The 23,622-nt window shown below is 36.1% G+C and overlaps 1 protein-coding gene across 7 annotated transcripts in view; it reads right to left on the bottom strand.

Annotated features, from left to right (window-relative positions):
- The window catches only part of YTHDC2 (YTH domain containing 2), a 63,228-nt gene that overhangs the window by 12,765 nt on the left and 26,841 nt on the right, over positions 1-23,622 (bottom strand). For 4 of the 7 annotated variants that reach the window (XR_005559305.1, XR_005559306.1, XR_005559308.1 and 1 more), the window contains exons 25-31: positions 22,699-22,991; positions 21,655-21,717; positions 20,982-21,159; positions 17,368-17,571; positions 16,296-16,478; positions 15,917-16,019; positions 4,787-4,881 (exon numbers count right to left, since the gene is read on the bottom strand). Coding sequence is in view for 2 of the 7 variants with exons in the window: in XM_039364571.1 (XP_039220505.1) it covers positions 15,939-16,019; positions 16,296-16,478; positions 17,368-17,571; positions 20,982-21,159; positions 21,655-21,717; positions 22,699-22,991 (1,002 nt within the window). In the remaining 5 variants the exon portion in view is untranslated. Of the gene's footprint in view, positions 1-1,770; positions 4,882-8,451; positions 9,729-15,916; positions 16,020-16,295; positions 16,479-17,367; positions 17,572-20,981; positions 21,160-21,654; positions 21,718-22,698; positions 22,992-23,622 lie in introns of those variants that run through there. The other 3 variants (XR_005559309.1, XM_039364571.1, XM_039364570.1) reach the window with 3 other exon arrangements.

Here is a 23,622-nt window from a genome sequence, read left to right as displayed (position 1 = left end):
AAAGAGGAAAAAAATGCAAGCAGCTTTCAGAATAAATAATCATAACAGCCAAAAAATTGGGCAATAAGAAATATATATGATGACTGAATGCAATTTTTCAATATAAAACAAGAAAACCTTAGCGAAGATATTCACATTCCTTCATTTTCTATTATATATTTTCTATTACCTTTTATATCCCACTTTCTAATAGGGACAGTTCCTTAATGTATTTATTTTCTGCAAATGTTTCCAATATACTGTAAGAGCTGTACTATCATTTTAGGCTGGAAGATTATTTCTTTTTTCACATTATATTTCAAAAGAAAGGAAAAGGGGGGGAAATGGTGTCTGGAAAAGTTTTTTTCAACTTACTGAGGACATCTAGTGGCAAAAATCTATTATTGCAACTTTTGGCTATTTTTGGGAGATGGAATAGATGAACCTTAAAATTACCTTTGAAGAGAAAAGATAAGCTGATGCAGCTGTGAGAGTTGTGGGAGCGGGCACTGTTTAACTTTTATTAAACACAGCCTCCACAAGGAGAAAAAAGAGACTCTTTTTAATTACTATCAAAATGGAGAAAGCTCATTTAGAATTAAACTGCAAACTGCAAAAGATTTATGAGGCCACTGCAGAAATATGTGCTACAATGAAATAGTTTACTACAGAATTAAGATCCAGAAGTTGTATTTCAAATCTTCAAACTGATCTCCAGACTATATCTGACTATTCGATAAATCAAAACATACTAGAAGAGGAAACAACTGAGATAAATGAGGAAATTACTTTATCTTATAAATATTCCATCTACAGCTTTGAGGACCAGAAGAATCAAAGATTGAGACTGGAAACTTTAAAGCAATGAAGCTTTAAGGATGAGAGAAATAGATGCCTAAGGCAGAGGATGGGATTCCTATTGTTTCAAAGGGTACTACAAGCAATAGAGACCTATTGGCTGAAAGGGAAGCCTGGTTATGGAAACCTGCCTGGCACAGAAAAAAGCCAGAATAAGACTGAAAAGAGGAATTTAAAATTGTGTAATGGATTTAAAGGCAATGTTGATTTATGGAGAGTTATAAGGATTAAGATTCAGAGTTAGAAGTAAGAAAAAAGGTTGATTATTAGAATAGATGTTTTAATTAGATTAAGAATGTACTTTTTGGAATAATAGGTTTATTTTCATGAAAATTTTTACATATTGGAATGGAAAAAATGCTGGCTTTCTAGAGTTGGATTGTTTTAATAATTAATTCTTTTAAATTAGAAAGATGATGTTTCTGTATGATAATATAGATGTAATAAGGCATGATAATCAATTGGATGAAATTTGAATTTTGTTTAATGAATTGAAATGAGTTAAGACTTACATAATTTTGTTATTTTAAAGAGATTGATCGATTGATGGATTATATATGTATAGGGTAGATTAATATTTTATCTTAATTAGGATATGTATTGTGTAGTGGAAGAAGAAATAAATGAGACTTGTGATAAAATGAGGGATATTCGAGATTAAGAATTAGAATATAGCTGGAAGGGATACCTGAACTGATAACTTGTTGACTTAAAGTTAAATTTGATTATGGTAATTGTAAATCTACAAAGTTTTAAAACAGGTTTAGCAGTTATAGAAATTTAAATAAGAAATGGAATATTTTAAACGTATTATGCTAGTGGAGGGAAATAGAGAGGGGACATTGAATATATTGATTTGAGTTATTTATATATGGTTCTATTGTTGAATGTTTGATTACCCAAACACCACGGTGTGTCCTGAGCACCTTTTTTAAGATTTAAAAAACCAATAAAATGTGTTTCAAAAAAAAAATCAATGAATACATTAACTGCAGCTTGTGAACAGAGCCAGGTCTTAAAAGCTCTCTGGAACTCTAGGAAAGTGGTCAGCATCCAAATACTCAGGGGGATTTTGTTCTAGAGAATAGGGACAGAGAATACATGCTTTCTTGGTTCCACAATGGCAAAATTTAATAGAAGGGCTCTGAAGCATATCCACTCTGTCCAAACATGATATATTTGGAGATAGGTAGTTCCTCAGATAGGCCCCAAGCCTTGAAGGGTTTTATAGGTGATCATCAGCGTCTTGAATTGCATCCAGAAGCCAACTGACAACCAGTATAGTTTGCATAGCAATTGTGGCAGTTGAATGTAATGTGAAGTGCCCATTACTGTTCATACTACTGCATTTTGCACCAGATGTAGCCTCTTTATGGTCTTCAAGGGCAGCTCCATGTTAATCACATTGCAATATTCCAATTGTGAGGTGACCAGGGCATAAGTAACCATTGAAAAGGCCTTCTAGTCAAGGAAAGGTGCAACTGATGCTGAAAGAAAGAGCTGCAAACTCAGGACAGCCCTATCATTACACCAATCTTGCATGGGGAAGTACAAGCCCATCTAAGACCAACAATGAAAATATCACTGGCCCAAACTGTTTGTAGCCAAACAGGGATGGTTACTCAGTCTTATCAGAATAAAACTGAAGTCTACTTCTCCCTATCCAGCCTTGAACAGCTTCAGGCATTGGTTCAATATATCCAGACATGTTGGTACAAACTTTGTGAGTTCTAGGCTTGCTTTACTGCAATACTGTTATACTGAAATCTCCAAACATACAGGCAAGAATCTCACAATTGTTGAGAAAATATTGAGGTCCCTCTGGTTAGATTCATTCATTGAGATGTCTGTAAAACAGAATATATAGTTGATGGACTATGCATGGGGAGAAGCTTAGGTTCCTTATATTCCTAAAGGACAAAAAATCCTTAATTGCTTTTCCTTTATTATGGACACATTAAGGAAAGCTGCAATATCCAAGATTTATGCTCTTGGAATGGTAGAATAGTATAAGAAAAAGGGATCTATTCTTCTTACAGAAAACTAACTGAAAGAGAGAGCACAAGAATATTAGTCTCCCTTATGGGGAAAAGCACTGAAGAAACAAAGAAGCATTTATTGTTATTTCTACTCCTAACATCCACAGCAGTAAATAGAATAATGTAGGTTGGCAGAGCAGAGTAGCCCCTTCAACATCTTCTGTAGTACCACTTATCTTTTTCAGTTTCATGACAGCACTGTTATTATTCTACAAATGTACAAGAATCTTTTCCAATCATCATTCGTTAAAAGAAGTCAAATTGCAAGACCTGACTGCATCTCTCCTCTGCGAAGGGAAGGTGATAGATGATGCCATTGGGAATCTTCATCACAATTTTTTTTTCAAAAAAAAAATCAAATTTTTTCCCAGCAAAATTCTGAAGGAAGAGTAAAATTTTGAAAGTCAAAACTGCCAACTTTGTGAGATATAGTAGAATGAGCAAAACTGAAATCCTCAAAGGATGCTCACTTGTTTTCTAGAGCTTCTTTTTCTTATAGTTTACAATAAAATGAAAAGATGGAAAATGCCATTATTTCCCCCCCCAGTGCAATCACATGAGATTAGCATTCTTTCTTTAGCATACCTTTTTTTTTCTCTGATTACACACATTTACAGAAACACATTGAAAAAAACCTGAGGTCAGAATTGTGACAGCCCTGAAAAATATGCACTGACAGGAGAATCAAAAGAGAATTTTAGTAAGAGCAAACTGCTATACATAACAAACCAAAGTGTTGCCGAGTGTAACTGAAAAGGATATCATATAGAAACAATCAAGAGGCTCGTTAATAACAGTAATGATAATAGATTGTGCCTATTACGTGCACAGTTTTGCAAAGGGTAGAAGACAAAGAGACTTATATAAATAAAAGCCTAAAATATTTTTTAAAGCAGATAAGTTCCAGTAGATCAGATACCTGACAATAGTAATTAATCTTTTTGATCAGTGGGTATGCTGTGCATTTCTAAATAGAGCGTATTTTCATAGATCACATTTTAATCCTTGATATTGCTGACACTTCAGTAACACTAGTTTGCATGATACTTTATTTTGAATCAGTTGATTCCCTTGCAGTTTCTGCTTTTGAATTCCCCACAAGTTCAGACACAAAGTTTTTTGTCCCAGTAATTGACAGAAGGTTGCCCCGTTAAAATACTCAGTTTTGGCATTGTAGTTTTTCAGGTTTGCTTTTGATTTTCAAACTATCTTCTGTACTCAGCTGTACTGAACAGAATTTGTCAAGTTGAGTTGCTCTAGTGATAAGGACCTGGTTTTTTTTAGAATTGAGCCTTAGCTAAAGTCCCTTTTGAATTTACTTTGACTCCTAATGGCTTTAACAATAGATCCATGTCGTTGCCTTGATAGGAAAAAGGAAATAGTAGGCCCTTGCCTTCTTCTGGAATCTGCATTTTAGCTTCCCAGTCTAGCTGATCAATCTTCTATTCCTGGAGGACTCCCCTCCACATATTAACAAGATTCTATTTTCCTTAGATTCTGAACAAGACAAGGTCAGGTAGGTGCTAAAATAAGTGACATCCCCTCTCAAAAAAACCCAGTATGATGCAAAAGTTTGTGTTTGCCTGAATTTAAATGATTTCAATACTTAACAAAATCACCCATTTCCAACACTCTGGCCCATTATGTCTTATTTTGGCATAGATTATTAATATTTGATGAATGAAACATCTATTGCTATATTTGTTTGTATCAACACTATTACTTAGATTGACTAAATAATACCAAGAGCCATTTAACAGAGGATCAAGTGTGCATGTTTAAGTGCATTTTCTAACATTGATATAAACAATGTTAGAATTCAGAAATAAAAGCATTTTAGCATTATTTGTTACAGCAGTACAATGCTAGCAATGCAGTGGACAACAGTATTTCTGAGAGATACAACTCACCCAGTCTCTTGATTTATTCTATTTAGATTTCTTGATAGTTTTCTTGTTGGTTCTAACTTCATGCAGAGTACTCCGGTGTTGTGACAACAAAACCTCTAAAATGATAAGTAAATGAATGTAAACGCCCCCATGTAATGATTTATATATCAAATAAAGCAGTGATCCAAATAAAAATAAAATATTCTAATGGAATGAGTATGTTTGTAGCCTTCTCATTCATTCTTTGTATTCATTTTGACCCAAAATTCGTTGAGATACATTGTTGAGAATACTGTTTTCAATGAAGTGTCAGAAGAGATATCAATTAATTGCTGTTCCTCAGTAGTAGTAAGCTATAAATTTATTATCTTAAATGAACAGAAAAGTTAATGCTGAGGAAAGGAAATAGGGTGGAGGATGAGTTTATGAGTTTAGTAATATTAAGTAGTCCAAGGTCAGCTTGAAGGAATTAAAAATGTCAGAACCATTGCCAAAAAACTAAGCTGCTTATGTCCCTTCTATGGGGAAGCAGGGGGAAACCCATACTTTGAGAAATCCTGCTCAGTGACACTGTACTAGGAAGCACATCATCATAAATAACTGTGAAGACATTTAATAAAGCAGCTGTTTTTCTTTTCTTTTTTTTTAAAGGCAAACATTTATACAAGAGCACCACCTAGCATAATGGTGCTATTCTCTAGAAACCTGCTAAGAACATAATTGTGCTGCTCTTTATGAGAGAAAGATTCCAATTGTATTATATTTATTTACATGTCTTGTAAGCTGCTCCAGTCTGCCAACTTTTAAATAGCATACAATTTTCAAATACATAACTGGCATTAAAATTACATAGTCAGTTCAAAAACAGCTAGAAGTATTTCTGTGCGATTGAAAGTCAGGAATAAAAACATTAACAATAATCTCACAACCAAGAGATCATTGCAGGAGTCCTGCCTCCTTGAGGTGGTGGAACAACCCAGTTTTCATCAACTTCCAGGGAACCAGAAGTGAAGGGGCTGATTATGCATCAGAGAGAGAGGGAGATGCTGTTCTAGAGGGGCCAGTGACTGAAAAGGCACACATAGTAAATTCACCTGTTGGAACATTCAGTCAGGCAGCTATGATAGAAAGAAGGGAAATAAGACCAAACAATGGTGTAAATAGCAACCAACACCTTGAATTACACCAGAAGCCAACTGACACCTCTCAGAGTAAAGATGTTACATGGGTACATCTTGAGTCCCCCCCCCCACTACTTGAGCTGCTCTCTTCTGAACCAGCTGCAGCTTCTGAATGCTCTTCAAGGGCAATTCCATGTACATCAGTCTAATCAAAACTGATTAAGACAGGAGTGACAATGAGTAATGCCTCTTATTCCAGAAAGGAATATGAAATTGTGCAAGGTCTCCCTTGAACACTGTTACATGTTCCTCAAATAGGAGTCGTGAATTTGAGAAAACATTCAAACTGCAAACCAGGTTCAAACTTTATCTTATCTCTGCTTTGTTATATCTAATCCTTGTTTTAACTAGTGGCACTCTCTAGACATATCTTTGTTTCATTTCCAGAGCTTGTCAAAGAACCAAGAAGCCATCTTGTATCAGCAACCTGGGAAGGGCCATTCGAGTGCAATTTTATCCAAGGTTATTGTCCCCTCATTCCAGTAAATAGTTAAAACCTACTGTTAGCTTTGGAAATTCCCCAAATATTATCAGGAAACCTAACAGTTCCATTAGATGTCTGGGGTAGACCAATAAAATAGGTCTCTCCTCTGGGAAGTGATGGCACTAGAGAACTTTATACCAATTGTGGAATGATCAGGCAGATATTAGTAATTCTGAATCTTAGATCATTTCACAACTGCTCAAGACAAAACTCAGATTTAACATTGCAATTTAAACAAATTCCTTGAGTTTATGTCTTACTTACAAATATATTTTCTGAAAAGCAAACTGATATGAAAACAATAGTTTTTGTAACAGAGATTGTTTCTAAGCTGTTCACAGTAATTTTTTTCTGTATCAAAACTGGTGAGGCATCCTTTGATTGAACTGTTTCAACGTGCTATTTAGTGGTTATGAGTACAAATCGCATTTCTTTCTTTTATACAACATTGTTTGATCCCAGTGTTTGCAGGACTGAATGAATCCAACCAGACAGAATGTTTTCATGTGAAGTTTCTAACACATCATAACAGATGCAGTATGACTTTATGAGAAGTAATCATCATTGCTAAGGTCAGTAGTCTCTCATTCCCATAATTTCTAACAGCTTGACCAATTTAAATAGCAGTTTCCACATAAAGGAATTGGAAGACAATCTTGGCCAATCCTAAATTATGATTTTCAATTTTAAAATAATCTGTTTCCTGCTATACAGAATAAAAATAATTAATATATCTAGGCCAAATAGACGCATTAATTCCTTGAGATCTTGCAGTGAATAGAAATGTAATTGGTCGTTCTAATGAACTGACTTTAGTCCTTCATAGATATAAGCCCTGTTCAATCAATGCAGAAGATAATCAAATTCAAATTCTGCATGTAATTTGTTTCCATTTCTGCTTTCATATTTCTTAGTAATTGGAAATTTGATGAGCTTACTGAATTTTCTTCTACTTTTCTCTACACAATATATGTTCTGAGAGGCATGAAACTATACTTAACAAAAGATGGCCAAGTATGGTTTAATGCTATTTCTGCATTTACTTAAAAGTAGGACTATTTACCTCAATAATTTATCTTAAAAAGGGGAGGATCATTTTACATTTGTGGAGAATATAGGAGAATGTGATGTTTCATTACTAGATCACTTTTGGTTTATCAATAAAAGAGAGATATAGAACACATCAACATATCCTCCTTGCATCAAAGCTGAGATGGCCTGCTTATCTTTTGTAGATTTTGCTGCCATCTTATTGGTGGACAAGGTGAAACTGAACCAAAGCAATTTGGCAGAAAGGTAGCACTTTCCAGGGGAAAATGTGATATAATCTATGAAAATGTTATGATTCACATGCAGGAGGAAACTGAGGAAGGACAAAGACTTTAAAGAAATTTAGAGCTAACCTTGGGGAAGGTATGAGTGAACCAAGAGACTTGGACAAGAAGTCATGGAGTCCAGAGGCTAAAAGAAGTGTGACAAAAAAAATCTCAACCCCTTTGTTTTTGTTTAGTATAGAATGAGATATTGGCTTTCAGGATTCTGTTGTTATACACTACAACAACAAAATAGCACTTATGAAACCTTAGTGATTTCTACTTCTTGACCTGAACTACCTTGAAAGGCTGACAGTTGCCAATATCGACTCATTACTGTTGACTGCAATGCACTTAGTCAAAATCAGGGATGTCAAACTGGTGGCCCACAGGCCGGATGCATCACGTGCAGGCCACGCCCACCCCAGCTCTGCAAAGGCAAAAAAGTCACAATACGTCATGTGACACGGTCGAATTTGACACCCGTGGTCACGATGACCACAGGTTGTGTGTGTGTGTGTGTGTGTGTGTGTGTGTGTGTGTGTGTGAGAGAGAGAGAGAGAGAGAGAGAGAGAGAGAGAGAGAGAGAGAGATTTTGAATGTAGTTTAACAATCAACAGGTAAAGAGAGATTTCTAGGTCAATAGTCTTCAATATACCCTTTGATAATTTTTTGGGCAATATTACAAATTACTCCAAACTACACGACTAAAACAAAACAATTTATTCTAAGACATCTTATTTTCAATTTAAAACTTCTTAAGATATTGATTCACAATTGATTTACAATTGTTATAATGATTTACAATTCATTAACAAGAGAATACTAAATGAATGTGTACAAATTACAAATAATCACAGTGTAGATAAATACATATATAAAAGGAACATTTGAATGAAAAAGCAACAAATGCAGAATCTTGGCTAAAGCTCTACTGTACTAGTCTGCTGACAATGAAAGCCTTCCATTATAATTTCTTCTTCCACATAGTGGTTTTGGATAAGAATTATCATTCTTTTTTCATTATTAGATTACAGCATGACAAATAATTAAATGGCTCTTTAACTATATTCAAACATTGCTTAGAAGTACTCAGGTATCATCTCTTTTTAGTGTGACATTTTTCCTTTCCTCTTGTTCAACTGACCCACTAGTTCTCAAAACAGTAGATAAAGAAACTATAGGTTATAGTGGCCAATACCACTCTAAAAGTAAAATGCAGTAAATCAGATAAAGAATTAAGTAAGGATTAGGTATTAAGTAAATAAAAATTGTTAAGTACCACAGAAATAAAAAGAAAAATTAGAAGTACACAAAAGAAAAGTTTTAAAAGGAAGGAAAGAGAGGGAAAAAGTACTTGAGGCTATTACATAGTTAACACCACATGGTTTTTTCAAGTGTCCTTTTCTCTGATAGTGAAGAAACTATTTCTGGTCCAACTGCTACTAGAATATACAAAAATACCCAACACTTTTTTTGTGAGCTCATACTAGACAGAATGTAAACTGAACCCCCAAAAAACCCCCAAACCCCAAAACCAACTTAAAGGATCCTTTAAGATACATACAGTTCTAAAATAGTTTGATTCAAGTTTAAATAGAGAAAAACTCTCATTTATATATTTACTCCAACAATACAATTATTTCAGACCTTTAACTTTCCATGCTGTTTATTATCCCCTTGAGCATTTCTGAACAAGATCTTATTGAAAGCTTATGCACTGTAGACATATCTATTTCTCCAAAGATATATTAAATATAATTACAACATCATTCATAGTTCACCAAGAGTTTCTGTCTGATTCAAAGTGCAAACAACAGAACTTCCAAGGTGAAGAACAAATTTCCTAGTGGAAGTTAAAGTTAGCCCCTTTAGTTCGGTTTGTGCTTGAAAAATGCACCTGGTTTCCTTCAATCTTATTCTTTACGGCATTTCTTTTCTGTATGAGCATTGATGATTTTAATTTGCTTTCACGTGAGATGCAACTGTGGAGGAGAAGTATGAAATTAAAATTTAACTATTACTTTTACAATAACCAAAATATCAACCTTCTGGTAAATAATCCTGACATTTTCTCAGTTGTTTTGCAAAGATGATGATGATGATGATAATAATAATAATAATAGTAATAATAATAATAATAATAATAATAACAACAACAACATCAAACATCCACATCTGCCTATCCAAGGACTCGATAGGTAGACAAAAATGCCAAATCCAGCCTGAACATCTGGCTGACTGTGCGATGAATAATAATAATAATAATAATAATAATAATAATAATAATAATAATAATAATAATAATAATCCCCCAGTGAGGCACTACCTTGACGTGGTTGTGGGGCTTGTGTACTCTGAGGAAGATGAGAGCTATGCTAGAGGTTCAACCATACTGGACAGGTCTCATCAGAGGAGTCAGACAAAGAGTGTCTCTCCCAAAAAAATATGGTGAGACCAAATTTCAGAATGCCATACCGGCTCGGGTCGCCCGGGTTAACAAGGGCAGCTAGATACTGGTTTCCTGGATATCTGGTGAAAAAATCCCTTAACTCAGGTTGTTTCTCCTTCTCAGGCCCATCCTTTAACTGTGGAAGAAAAGGTGCTTTATAGAAAGATGACAGTGATTACTGTGCAAAGGTGAGATATTGGAACAGATCACATGTCCAAACTCGGATTCTAAAATTAAACAGACTCTCAAAGAACAAACCATCCTTGAAATTTAGAACCAGACCCTAATCATTTTTTCTATCTAACATCTTTCTAAGACAGACAGAATTTTTACACAGTACCAAATGGGCAAAAAATCAAGTTGGCCTTACCAAATTCAGAAAAGGGCAAACAGGTCATGTGAGTTTGATCTATCCTCATAATGAGCCTGTTCTTTTGGCTTTTTTGGCAACTGCCTCACTGAAGCTCATACTAAGCAAGTATAAAAAAGAAAGAACCATCACATTATACAACACAAGGAAATCCTAAACCTAGGCAGCAACCTGAACTCCGGAAAGCACAGAGCACAAGAGCCTTCCCTTGCAAATAGCAATCGTATTAATAAGACAAAAGAATGCAACTAATGTACTGCTTCAAACTGCACCAGAAAAATGGAAGGTTAGACTAGAAAATAAGATCAGCAAGTTAAGATCACATGCAAGCAAGCTAGAACAGATGAAAGAAAAGAAGCTGAAGAACAAGAAGACCAAAGAATACCTAATCAAGAAATACCACTTAGAAACAAGGAAGATCAAGGAAGCACTGGAAATAATAAAGCAACAAATAACAGCTATAGCCAGGAAAATCAGTAGATATGAAGCTCGAATTGCAAACTATAGGCAGAACCTCCAATTTCAATCCAATCAGAAACGTTTCTACCAATCCATCAATGGAGAAACTGCAAGGAATCAGTCAGTACCTGACAAGGAAGAAACAGTGCAGTTCTGGAAGCAGATATGGGATAACCCAAAGAAATACAACAAGGATGCGGCTTGGTTAAAAGAGGTGGATGCAAATAAAACAGAAGTTGAAATGAAAGAACTAGTAATAACAACAAAAATGGTAGAAAAAAGAGCAAAGAAAATCAAAAATTGGTCAGCACCAGGTGAAGATGAACTGCATGGGTTTTGGTTGAAACATCTAACTGTTATACACCCACTCATTGCCCAACAGTTCAACAATATACTACAAGGAGGAGAAATTGAAAAGTGGCTAACAACTGGGAAAACCTACCTAATAATGAAAAATCCAGCAAAAGGGGCAACACCAGGTAACTACAGGCCAATTACCTGCTTACCAACAACTTTCAAATTACTAACTGGTGTAGTAGCTGATGCAGTGCAACAGCATCTAGTTGAAAACAATCTCTTTCCACCTGAGCAGAAAGGAAACCGCCCCAACAGCAGAGGAACAAAAGATCAACTCCTAATAGACAAAATGATCTTGGAAAACTGCAAGAGAAGGAAGACCAACCTGAATGTGGCATGGATTGACTACAAAAAGGCATTTGACTCTCTGCCACATGATTGGATAATAAAGTGCCTAGAAATAACAGGAGTCAGTAGAAACATCAGAAAATTTGTGCAAAGATCGATGGCACAATGGAAGACACAGTTGCAGATCAATGGTGAGAGGCTGGGAGAGGTTAATATCAAGAGAGGAATATTTCAAGGAGATTCATTATCACCATTACTATTTGTTATTGCACTGTTTCCTCTGTCAACAATACTGAATAACTCAGGACATGGCTATCAAACATCAAAAACATCTGCCAGACTATCCCACTCCTTTACATGGATGATCTGAAGCTGTATGGAAAAACATCATCTGAAATAGAATCGCTGCTCAACACTGTCCGTATATATAGCCAAGATATTGTAATGGAGTTTGGCTTGGACAAATGTGCCACACTTACTATCAAACAAGGAAAAATAATGAAAACTGAAGGAATCAAGATGCCCCACGAAAATAACATTAAGAGTCTGGATGAGGAAGAGTACTACAAATACTTGGGTATCCTTCAAGCTGACAACATCAAGCACACTGAAGTCAAGAAAAAGATTAGAGGTGAATACATCAAGAGAGTGAAGAAGATCTTAAAATCCAAACTCAATGGAGGAAATACCATAAAGGCAATCAACACCTGGGCAATCCCAGTCATTAGGTACACAGCTGGAATAGTGGACTGGACTCAAGCAGAACTAAAAGCAATGGATAGGCAGACCAGAAAAATAATGACAATGAATCATGCCCTTCATCCACGCAGTGACATTGATAGACTTTATCTACCAAGGCAAATAGGTGGGCGTGGAATGCTACAAGTACATCAGATGGTTGAAGAAGAAAAAATGGCTTTGGAAGAATATCTGAAGAACAATGATGAAGATGCACTGAAATTAGTATATCAGGAAGGCTTACTAACTACTGGAGAGACCAAACTGGCCTACAAGAAAGACCAAATGAAGAACAGAATAGAGGCATGGGAAGACAAAGCACTACATGGCCAATACATGAAAAAAATAGCTGGGAAAGCAGATAATAATAAAACCTGGCAATGGCTAAGAGCAGGAAAATTGAAGAAAGAGACCGAGGGACTAATTCTGGCTGCACAAGACCAAGCCTTAAGGACAAATGCATACAAAGTCAAAATTGAGAAGACAGCAACAGACAGTAAGTGCCGCCTATGCAAAGAAGCTGAAGAAACAGTGGACCACTTGGTAAGCTGTTGCAAGAAGATTGCACAAACTGATTACAAGCAGCGGCATGACAAAGTAGCAACAATGGTGCATTGGAAGATCTGCAAAAAATATCATTTGCCTGTAAGCAAAAACTGGTGGGATCATAAAATAGAGAAAGTCATAGAAAATGATAAAATTAAACTGCTCTGGGACTTCAGAATTCAAACAGACAAGCACCTGCAACATAACACCCCAGACTTAACAATTGTCGATAAGAAAGACAAAAAAGTCTGGATAGTGGACGTGGCAGTGCCTGGAGATAGCAGAATAGAAGAGAAAGAACTGGAGAAGATAACAAAATACAAAGACCTACAAATAGAAATAGAAAGACTGTGGCAAAAGCAAGCAAGGGTAGTACCAATAGTCATAGGCTCCTTGGGTGCAATCCCAAAACAACTGGAGCACCACTTGAACACCATTGGCATTGACAAATTCGCTATTAGTCAATTGCAAAAGGCGGCCTTACTAGGAACTGCTTCCATCCTGCGAAGATATCTGTAATACCATCAAACATCCACATCTGCCTATCCCAGGTCCTGGGTAAGGACTCGATAGGTAGACAAAATGCCAAATCCAGTCTGAACATCTGGCTGACTGTGCGATGATCGATAATAATAATAATAATAATAATAATGTTGGAATAAAGTTGGCTGCTGATAAAAACAGGATCACCAACGTCCGATAACGGATATGGCACAAGAAGAAAGTTGGAAGGGACCTTGGAGGTCATCTAGTCCAACCCCTTGCTCAGGCAGGAAACCCTATACCATTTTGAACAAATGGCTGTCCAATCTCTTCTTAAAGACTTCCAGTGTTGGAGCATTCACAGCCTCTGGAGGCAGGTTGTTCCACTGGTTAATTGTTCTAACTGTCAGGAAGTTTCTCCTTAATTCTAGGTTGCTTCTCTCCTTGGTTAGTTTCCATCCATTGTTTCTTGTCTTGCCTTCAGGTGCTTTATAGAATAGCTTGACTCCCTCTTCTTTGTGGCAACCCCTGAGATATTGGAACACTGCTATCATGTCCCCCCTCGTCCTTCTATTCATTAAACTAGACATACTCAATTCCAGCAACCGTTCCTTGTATGTTTTAGCCTCCAGTCCCCTAATCATCTTTGTTGCTCTTCTCTGTACTCTTTCTAGAGTCTCAACATTTTTTTTTACATCATGTGACCAAAACTGGATGCAGTATTCCAAGTGTGGCCTTACCAAGGCATTGTAAAGTGGTATTAACACTTCATGTGATTTTTGATTCTATCCCTCTATTAATGCAGCCTAGCACTGTGTTGGCTTTTTTGGCAACTGCAGTACACTGCTAGCTCATATTTAAGTGATTGTCCACTAGGACTCCAAGATCCCTCTCACAGTTATTACTATTGAGCAAGGTACCTCCTAAACCACAGGTCAGCAACCTGCGACTCCGGAGCCGCATGCGACTCTTTGAGCCTTCCCCTGTGGCTCCCAGCCTCCTCTGCCTTTGCAGAGAGAGACAGAGACAGAGAGAGGCAATTGCGCTTCCCTGCTTCTCTCTCTCTCTCTCTCTGTGTGTGTGTGTGTGTGTGTGTGTGTGTGTGTGTGTGTCTGTGTCTGTGTGTGTAAAAGAGAGTGCACTCACAGTATTCTCCGAGGAGCTGAAAAGCTTTCTGGGCGGAGCTCCTCCCTTTGCTGCGTCTCTGCAGGAAGCAGGAAGGGCAGGAGAGAGCTAGCTAGCCCAGCTAGGCTGACTCAGGAATTCTGGGAGTTGAAGTCCATGAGTCATAAAAGAGACGAGGTTGCCTCCCCCCAGCTTGTTGGAGAACAGCTTGAAGCTTGCCAGGTGAGCAGCAGATAGGAGGGGGGGGGAGAAAGAGAGAGAGAGAAAGAGAGAGGGAGAGAGAGAGAGTGGGGGAAGAGGAGTGGCAGACCAAGGGCAGATAGAGAGGGAGGGAGAGAGAGACCCTTTTGACATCTAAAATGAAGATAAACTGCATATATCCTTTTTTTACCTTTGTGTGTATGTAATTTTATTCTCTTAAAGCATTCTCTCGGTGAGCATTGTTTTAATAGTATGGATATTCCCAAGAGTCATATTTTTACTTTTATTTTTAATGTGTGTGTGTGTGTGTGTGTGTGTGTATACACATACACACACACACACATACACACACCTATAATAAAGGTAAAAAAGGATATATGCAGTGTTATCTTCATTTTAGATATCAAAATGGTTTTGCGGCTCCCTGTGTTTTGTTTTTGGTGGGAAACGGGTCCAAGTGGCTCTTTGAGTGTTTTGGGTTGCCTACCCCTGTCCTAAACTATACCTTGGTTTTTGGTTTTTCTTGCCTAAATGTAGAACCTTACTTTTTTCACCATTGAATTTCATTTTGTCAGATAGTTCAGGTCTGTCAAGATCCTCCTGTATCTTAAACCTGTCTTTTGAAGTGTTGGCTATTCTTACCAGCTTGTTGTCGTCTGTAAATTTGATGAGTTCCCCATATATCCCCTCATTCAAATCATTGATGAAGATGTTGAAGAGCACTGGGCCCAGAACAGAGCCCTGGGGCATCCCACTATTCCCTTCCCCCCATGTAGATGCAGTTCCATTGAGGACTATATGCTGAGTACAGCCAGTCAGCCAGTTATGAATCCGCAGTACAAAAATTAGTGTGCTCTGGAAGAGTGTCTTGAGGTTTAAGTAAATGTTGCAATATCTCACAGATACATTCCCACGTTAGTCTTTTTTCCTTCTGCTGTTATTACTGTGATACAGAAAGCATATGCTCTGCCTCTCCCTCTTCTGGCTTTAAGTATAGTGCCATGTATAGGCCATCTAACATTACATTAACTATACGTTGATGGCAGCTACTTTCTCCCAAGTCACACTTTCATCTAAATGTCTGTACACAGATCAGTAAAGGAAGAAAATCTCAACACATTCATTTGTAATATCAACCTGGGACTAGCCCCTACCTAAAAATCTGCTCTTTTATTTTTAGTCTGCTGTGTTTCTCTCCCCTAGAGGAATACGGTCCCATAGTTGTAATAACTGTTCACCAATCTGAGGTTCCAGTTCCTAAATGGGAGGAGAAAAAAAGGCTTTGAGATTGCTAAAATTTAAATTCTGGCTTATAAAAAGCAAATCACTTTATAAAGGTAAGCAGAATTGAGGCAATGAAATTCTGTATCATTTTAATAATAATGAAAATAGTTTTTTTTCCAGAAACATTCCCAGAAGTGCAAAACACTCCCATTTATCACTTTAAAAAAACTACCTGTATCAAAACATTCTTGACAATAAAGGCTAAAAGAAGCAAGAAAATCTTATTTTATCATGTAAAAATTAGTATACCTGGCCATCTCGGCTTATCTGTACTTTCTTATTGTCATTCCAAGGGTTAAGCAGATGATGAGCAAATTGAAAAGGAAGACTTTCTTTCCGGATCCATTCCACCTTGAATACTCCCCCTAAACCAGTCGAACCCCAGTCTTGACTTTTCTCACGGCCTATCTCAGAAGACATTCGAGCAAAGCCCTGTGGAAATTTTAGCAAGATTAAAACTCTAAGTAAAATTTAGGTATTAATTTTCAGCTCTGTGTTCAAAACAATCTTCAGATAAATGTCTGAATCAGTTTTTATATGACAATCGTACTGCACGTGATATAAAATAGCAGCAGCAAGTAAGACTTATATATCACATAAAAGTTCTTTACAGCCCTCTCTAAGCAGTTTACCGAGTCAGCATATTGCTTCATTTTACCAACCTCAGAAGGATGAAAGGCTGAGTCAACCATGAGCCATGAGACTCAAACTCCTGGCTGTGGGCAGAGTTAGCCTGCAAGGCTGCATTCTAACCACTGCACCACCAATGTTACTTTACATCTGCAGGGTGTACAGGAGTACAGGTCCTCCTTGTTTAATAGCCATTTGTTCAAGGACCATTTGAATTTAAGAAGCCACTGAACAAGTGATGGTTGCAACCACTCTTTATGCTTATGGCCATCACAGCATCCCATGGTCACACAATTACCACTTGGAATTTTCTTTGCTGGCTTCCTGAAAACAAAATCAATGTGGAAGCCAGGAGAAGTTAGCAAATATCAACTACATAACACCCTTGCTTTTACTGATCCATGGTGATTCACTTAATGACAGCATCCGGGAGTGCGAGAATTTCTGTTGCTAAATGGCACAATCCCATGACATTGCATTTTACAACTATGTTGCTTAGAGATGGAAATTCCAATCCCAATTGCTGTTTTTAAGTGAGAACTATCTGTATATCACAAAGGCACTTTTTTCTGAAAGTACTGAAGTAATAGTAAAATTAAATTAACAAGTCAATTACTTGACAAAAGTTTACATGTCAGTAATATGTAGTGAAACTGTCAACAGTCAATTTGTCAGTTTGGAGAGTTCTTACCTGAAAATGTCCTGATCCCTGAACAGAAAATACCAGGTAAACAACACTACTTTCCCAAAAAGCACGATTCAGTTTTCTCTCATTACTTGGAGTTGTAGACCAAATTCCCTTCTGTTGTGAAATCTCCAGATTCCTTAAATTGCTGCTTTTCATAATAAAGTACCGAATTGGCATATTTGGCCTTGGAGAAGGAGACTTGGAACCCTGCAAAACAGTTTTATTTTATAATGCTTGGGATATATAATTAAGTTTTGTAAAAACCTTACGAACTCAGCAATTTTTGCAGTATGTAATTCAAGAGCTGGCAATCAAAAGAATGAAAATACTGAATGAATGCTATATGCTGCAAATTAAGTACAAAATCAAATGTAGCAATCACACTGTCATTTAACTGGTGACTTTGGAACTTCAGTATAATTGCAGCATAGAATCAATAAATGTTGGTCCTTCTGTTATGGCTTGTCATTAACCTTCCCAAAGTAGTATGTAGATCTCGAAATAGGTTTTATTTAATATTATTAGTTTTAAACATTTTACAGCCAAACTACAGCCAAGCTTTCATAACTAAATGAGATGGAAGACTGTTCTTGATTCCTGAGCAAATTAATATTTTGCCTCTTGGGAAAATGCAAAGATCACAATAGTCAGAAATATGGAATGGATTACACAAATAAGTCACTATTCCACTTCATTAAGCATTTCATTTTAGCCTAATACTTGCTAACACATTGGTTTTCTTGAATGTTTTATACCTGTATAACAGTTTTAGTAGGAGGGTGTAGTTTTATTTAATGGTGGTAAAAAATGGCTCAGGGTACATTGCATAAAATAATTTAAAATATCCAGTAAAATTAATTATCAGAAAATATTGTCAGCACTCACAGTTCGCATGCTTTATAACAAGATGCTCATATTCCATCAGTGCAATGTGGAGGTGCTCTAGGTAGGATACAAAGCAAGTCTAGAGAGCCCCTATTTGACTGCATTTCCCAAATCTATTGCCGCCTTTCTGCTTGCACTCCACAGCTCTTCCAATCCTCGTTTTTTACTCCTCCATCCAATTTGCCTCCTTTATGCATACTACTGTTCCTTCAGCTAACTCCATGCTTTCAAACTGGTCAACTTTAAGATGTGTGGACTTCAACACCACCAAATTCCAGCCAGCATGCTTAAAGTTGCCAAGTTTGAAAAACTCTTTTGAGCTAATGCCTCCCTGAAATTTGTTGCTTTCCCAGCAACTGATGATGTTAGCAAGTATTAGGCTAAAATGAAATGCTTAGTGAAGTGGAATAGTGACTTATTTGTATAATCCATTCCATATTTCTGACTATTGTGATCTTTGCATTTTCCCAAGAGGCAAAATATTAATTTGCCGGCCACCTTGGCAAACAATTTTCTCCATGCTAGAGCAGGGTAGCACCTGAATAGACAGGGAAAAGAGGTGGTATGTATGATTCTAGTCATGCTGTGATGTGACCAGGATTATCTAGCTTCTGCAAAGCTGTAATGAAAGCAATATCCCATCCCTTGACGTTGATGGAATAACTCCTCTTCACTCCCACTGCTTTCTTCCAGTATTATTCTTTTTTCTTCTTCTTTTTTTTGTCACTCAAGCAAAAAAACTACCACTCTGCAAAGTGATACAGTCCAGTGTCTTGGAGTACTTCAAAACACAAGACAAATTTCAGCTCAAACTGCTCAGAAGTAGGCTAACGGACTTCTGTGAGTCTCCTATAAACAGAGTTGAAGCCTTTCTTCACTGCTACCTTGTAACCATTATTATAAAAAGATAACAGAATGCATTGGCAATTAAAATCTATGGATGAATTAGTACAAGAAAATATTATTTATTCTTGGTTCCAGTATAGACAACTATCGGAAAGGTGGAAGATAGATTATAAGGTGGGCTTGTTTAGAGAGGATGAGAATTTGTTAAAACAAACCAGAGATCAAAGTCGAACTCATATTAAAAGAATTTATGGTGTGTTAGTGGAATTGGATTCAGAAGCAGAGTTAGTTAAAGACTGTATGGTTAAGTGGGCACAAAATTTTGATGAACCGATTTTATTAGACACTTGGGAGATTATTTGGGTGAGGAATGTTAAATTTACACAAGCCCAAAATTTACGGGAAAATTTTTACAAAATGTTTTATAGATGGCACCTTGATCCACAAAAAATGTCTCGTATGTATTCAAACTTGCAGCCTAGATGTTGGAGATGCGGTTGCTTGGATGCCACTTATTATCATATTTGGTGGTCATGTAAAAGTATAAAAGCTTTTTGGATTAAGATATAGTGGAATATTCAAAGAATTTTTAAAAGAAGGATAAAATTTACTCCAGAACTGTTTTTGTTGGGTATTGTTTCGGATTGTGATGATAAAGAGATTATTTTAATGTTAAATTTAATTACTGCGGCTAGGTTGTTAATAGGGCAATATTGGAAGAAGGAATCTTTGCCTACTTTGCAAGAATGGTTTTTCAAAGTATCTTATTTAGCGGAAATAGCAAAAATTTTGGCTTTCTTGAAAGATCAATCACAAGAAAAGTACCTTTTGGTGTGGAAAAGATGGATAAATTTTATACAATATAAGTATGATATAAGAAAATACCATCTAGCTTTTGAATAATTTATATTTAAAATTTAAGATATTTATTTAGATGTGTAATTATTATTATTCTTTAATTTTTTTATTTTTTTTTATTCTCCTTTCTGTTTTTTATATATAATGGAGTTAAAGTATGTCATAATCTGTTTACTGAGTGTAATGATATTGGTTTAAGGTTTATTTGGGTTAAAAAAAAAATTTTCTTTTGAGTTCTAGTTAAGCCTGTATTCAGCTCTGGGAAGAATGGGGGAGGGTTTTGGGGAGGGTTGGGAGGGATTGGGGAAAGGGTTTTTATTGTAAAATTTCAAAAAATTTTAATTAAAAAAAAAAAGATAACAGAATGCCTCATAAACTTGTAAATATTATGAGTCAGGTTTCTTGATAAAGTACCTGCTGGAATGTTAACATAAAATGTTGAAAACCACAGTATATTCACAATTAACATGCAGTAGTGCTTAAAAGTTTGTCAATCATTTTGCATTTTCAATATTTCTGCATAAAATGATCTAAAACTAGATAAAGAAAACCCAGTGAAACAAATTAATCAAAAACATCGTGCTTGTTCCTCCATTCATTGAGGAAAATTGGATTCCTGAGTTGAAACAGTTCTGTAAGGAAGAATGGGCTAAAATTCCTCCGAGCTGATGTGTAAGACTGATCAAGAGTTTTAGAAAACGTTTAATTGCCCAAGAGGGATACACGTTATTGAAAACAAAGGTTCACATTTGCTACACAGAAATATGTACATTTGGATCATTTTCCCCAATAAATCAATGAACGTATATTATATGCGTTTCACTGATGTTATTGGGATCTCCCTATATTGTTTTAGGACTTGTATAGACAATGTATCATGTATTAAGTCATACTTATGCAGAAATATGGAAATTCAAGAGTTCACAAACTTTTAATCATCACAGTAGACTTATTTTAGTTTGTTTTTCAATGTTAGCCAATGTTCTTCAGTCTGCATTATTTTTTACTAGGATTTCAAAGTACTATACCTTCCCAGAAGATGGAGGAGAAGGACTGGCACAGGGACTGGGATAACTGATACTATCTGTAGATTTCACAGCTGTTTGGTCTGCCCTGTCATCCGTGCTTCGTTTGGAATGCACAACACCTCTTTCTTTGTATTTTAGCGGTTGGTGAAATGCTGGAGATGTAGATTTCATTAAGACTCTGTAAATGAAAAGCAGAATGCAGCATTTAATAAAAATAAACTGTGGTTCTAACCAGATACTGCAGCTTTAATGTTGTTTTAAAAGGATTCCTGCAGTAACATGCACTTGTACTTAAAGGGATTCAACTCTTGTTTTCAGGTCCATCAAACTAAACACATTTTATATGCACCTCAAGACAATCTGCTCATTGTAGCATAGCATAAATTATGTGGCATAACCATACCTGGTGTTAGGTAAACAGCTCAGAAGAATAGAAATACTTTACTGTTTCCAAGGTATTTCTGAGATCTGTCATTATGAAGCTAGGTTTAAGATTTGGGAATGGGAAGAAATTGATGTAGTACTTACTATTACCTAATATCGTCAAAGTCTGAGATATCCTAAAGGTATCCTTGGACTTCCTGCAAAGTTACCTTAATTTCCTGGAAAAATAGCAATACTGATACCACTGTAAATGAAAGATGTAAAAGAAGTGTTATAAGAGAAACATTACCTTAATATTGTATTGTTCTGCTCTTTGTTTATATCATAGCTTAAAGTTGCTTTGGGAGTATTTCTGAAAGAGAAAAGGTAAAGATCTAAGTAAATTTCTGGTATTATCATGACTGTCATCATTATGACTGCCTACTCCAAAAAGATTTTGGGTAGCTTACAATATCCAAATATACAATTAAAGATTAAAAGCATAAAACAAGATATGGAAGCAGGGGACTAAAAATAACAGTAACAACAAAAGCATGGCAGGGACTCCCCAAATATGCTACTCCTAGGCCTGGTAACAGAGGTCTTAAAGGCCTTCTAGAATCCCAGAACGAGCACTAGATGTTTCTTTGGAGGTTGCTCTTTGGGGCAATGACAGAGAAGGCACATTTTCATCAGTCCCACAAAACCACAATACTTGAGAGGACCTGAAGCTTAATCACTGTCAAATGTACCCTAGGATTTTTAGCAGAAACAACTGGAGAATAGTTTTGAGAGATGATGTTATAACCAAGTTCAAATTATACTCGCATCTTTCATAAAGCATTCCTTTATTTCCTATGTATTTGATTTTGAAGTGAAAGAGTTTATGTAGTATCTGACTCTTTGTTAAAGCTTATGTTTTAGGAAAATAATTTTGATATGGTCCTAAGAAAACTAAACTGCACTTTAACAGGTTTTCAAGATTTTAATTAATGAAAACAAAGTAACAAAAGAAACAGATATAGGTAGTAGTGAAATGTCTGTTCATCATCCATCCATCCATCTATCTATGTATCTCATTCAACTACAGGAGTATCCATTTTTTTCAGAGGAGTAAACAGCAACAGATGCCTTAATTCACTTCCACAAATGACATAAGTTATCTAGTACCAAGAAACAGGTATACATCTTCCTGAAATAATACATAACATGAGGTGACCCAACTAGCTGAACAGCAAATTGCTTCAGTAGTCCTGCCATTGCTAAAAGAAAAAACTGAAAACTACTTCCCCATTTGTTATTGGACTCTTTAAAAAAAATGGGTTTCTCCATGAATAAAATTTGAGTTATTAACCTTTCTGAATTAAAAGCATCATCTGCAAACTCTGATTCTCCTGAGCTTTTTCGACTGGTGTTTGATCTCCAAGAAGATGCTAAGGGAAGTTCTTCAGATGACATAGGTCTTGGTCTTTGCCCAATTCCTGAGGGCTGCTGCAGACCTGCAGATTGTTCTTCAGTGCTCAAAACAGCAATGATTGCTCGTATTGTTGCTTCATCAACTTGAGACCATGGCTTTGAAGGAGCTCTCATGCGTCGCAAAAATAAACTATGCCATTTTTGTCTTAACTGCAAGAGGAGGCTAGCAGCCTGTTTAAAAAAAAACAACTTTTATTTTAACACACATGACTTTGAGGCTTTTTTGAAACATGACAATTCAGATACAAATAACTTTATAAACTGAACTTTCTACAGCTCCAATACTATTAACTGAACTGAATGACAAAATACAAGATCTGTAATATGAGACATAAACATACTATATTTTTGCATTCCATACTTATGCCACAAAATAGATATTTATGCTGCAATTTTTTCTTCATGTACATATATAAACATGAACATTTGCAAATCTACAGCCAATCTTGAACATCCTCAAATATAGGGACAATGCAAAAGACCTGAAAGTAAACATGACCTTGAATGGATAGCTAGAAGATAACTGGGAATGGTCTCAATTTTAATTTTTGTACACAACCAAAATAAGAAAGAAAAGAAACCTTATATTAACACCATCAACATTATTGTCTAATATGAATTGCATACTGATGAAGGGCAGGAATTCCACTTAGAGGTCAGAGCAATCAACTCTTGATTGATAATCTCTTTGAAGATTTAACCTACTCTCTTTTAACCTATTCTCTTTGTATGCCAATGGCTATTGCCACATTGTGTGGAAAGAAAATGTCATGTTCATTATGAATTATTATGAATTATCTGA

Source organism: Crotalus tigris, unplaced genomic scaffold, assembly GCF_016545835.1.
Source record: "Crotalus tigris isolate CLP2741 ecotype Arizona unplaced genomic scaffold, ASM1654583v1 scf7180000019802.547583, whole genome shotgun sequence".
NCBI lineage: Eukaryota > Metazoa > Chordata > Lepidosauria > Squamata > Viperidae > Crotalus > Crotalus tigris.
Note: the sequence above shows the minus strand (reverse complement) of the source record. Positions and strands in the feature narration are given on the sequence as shown.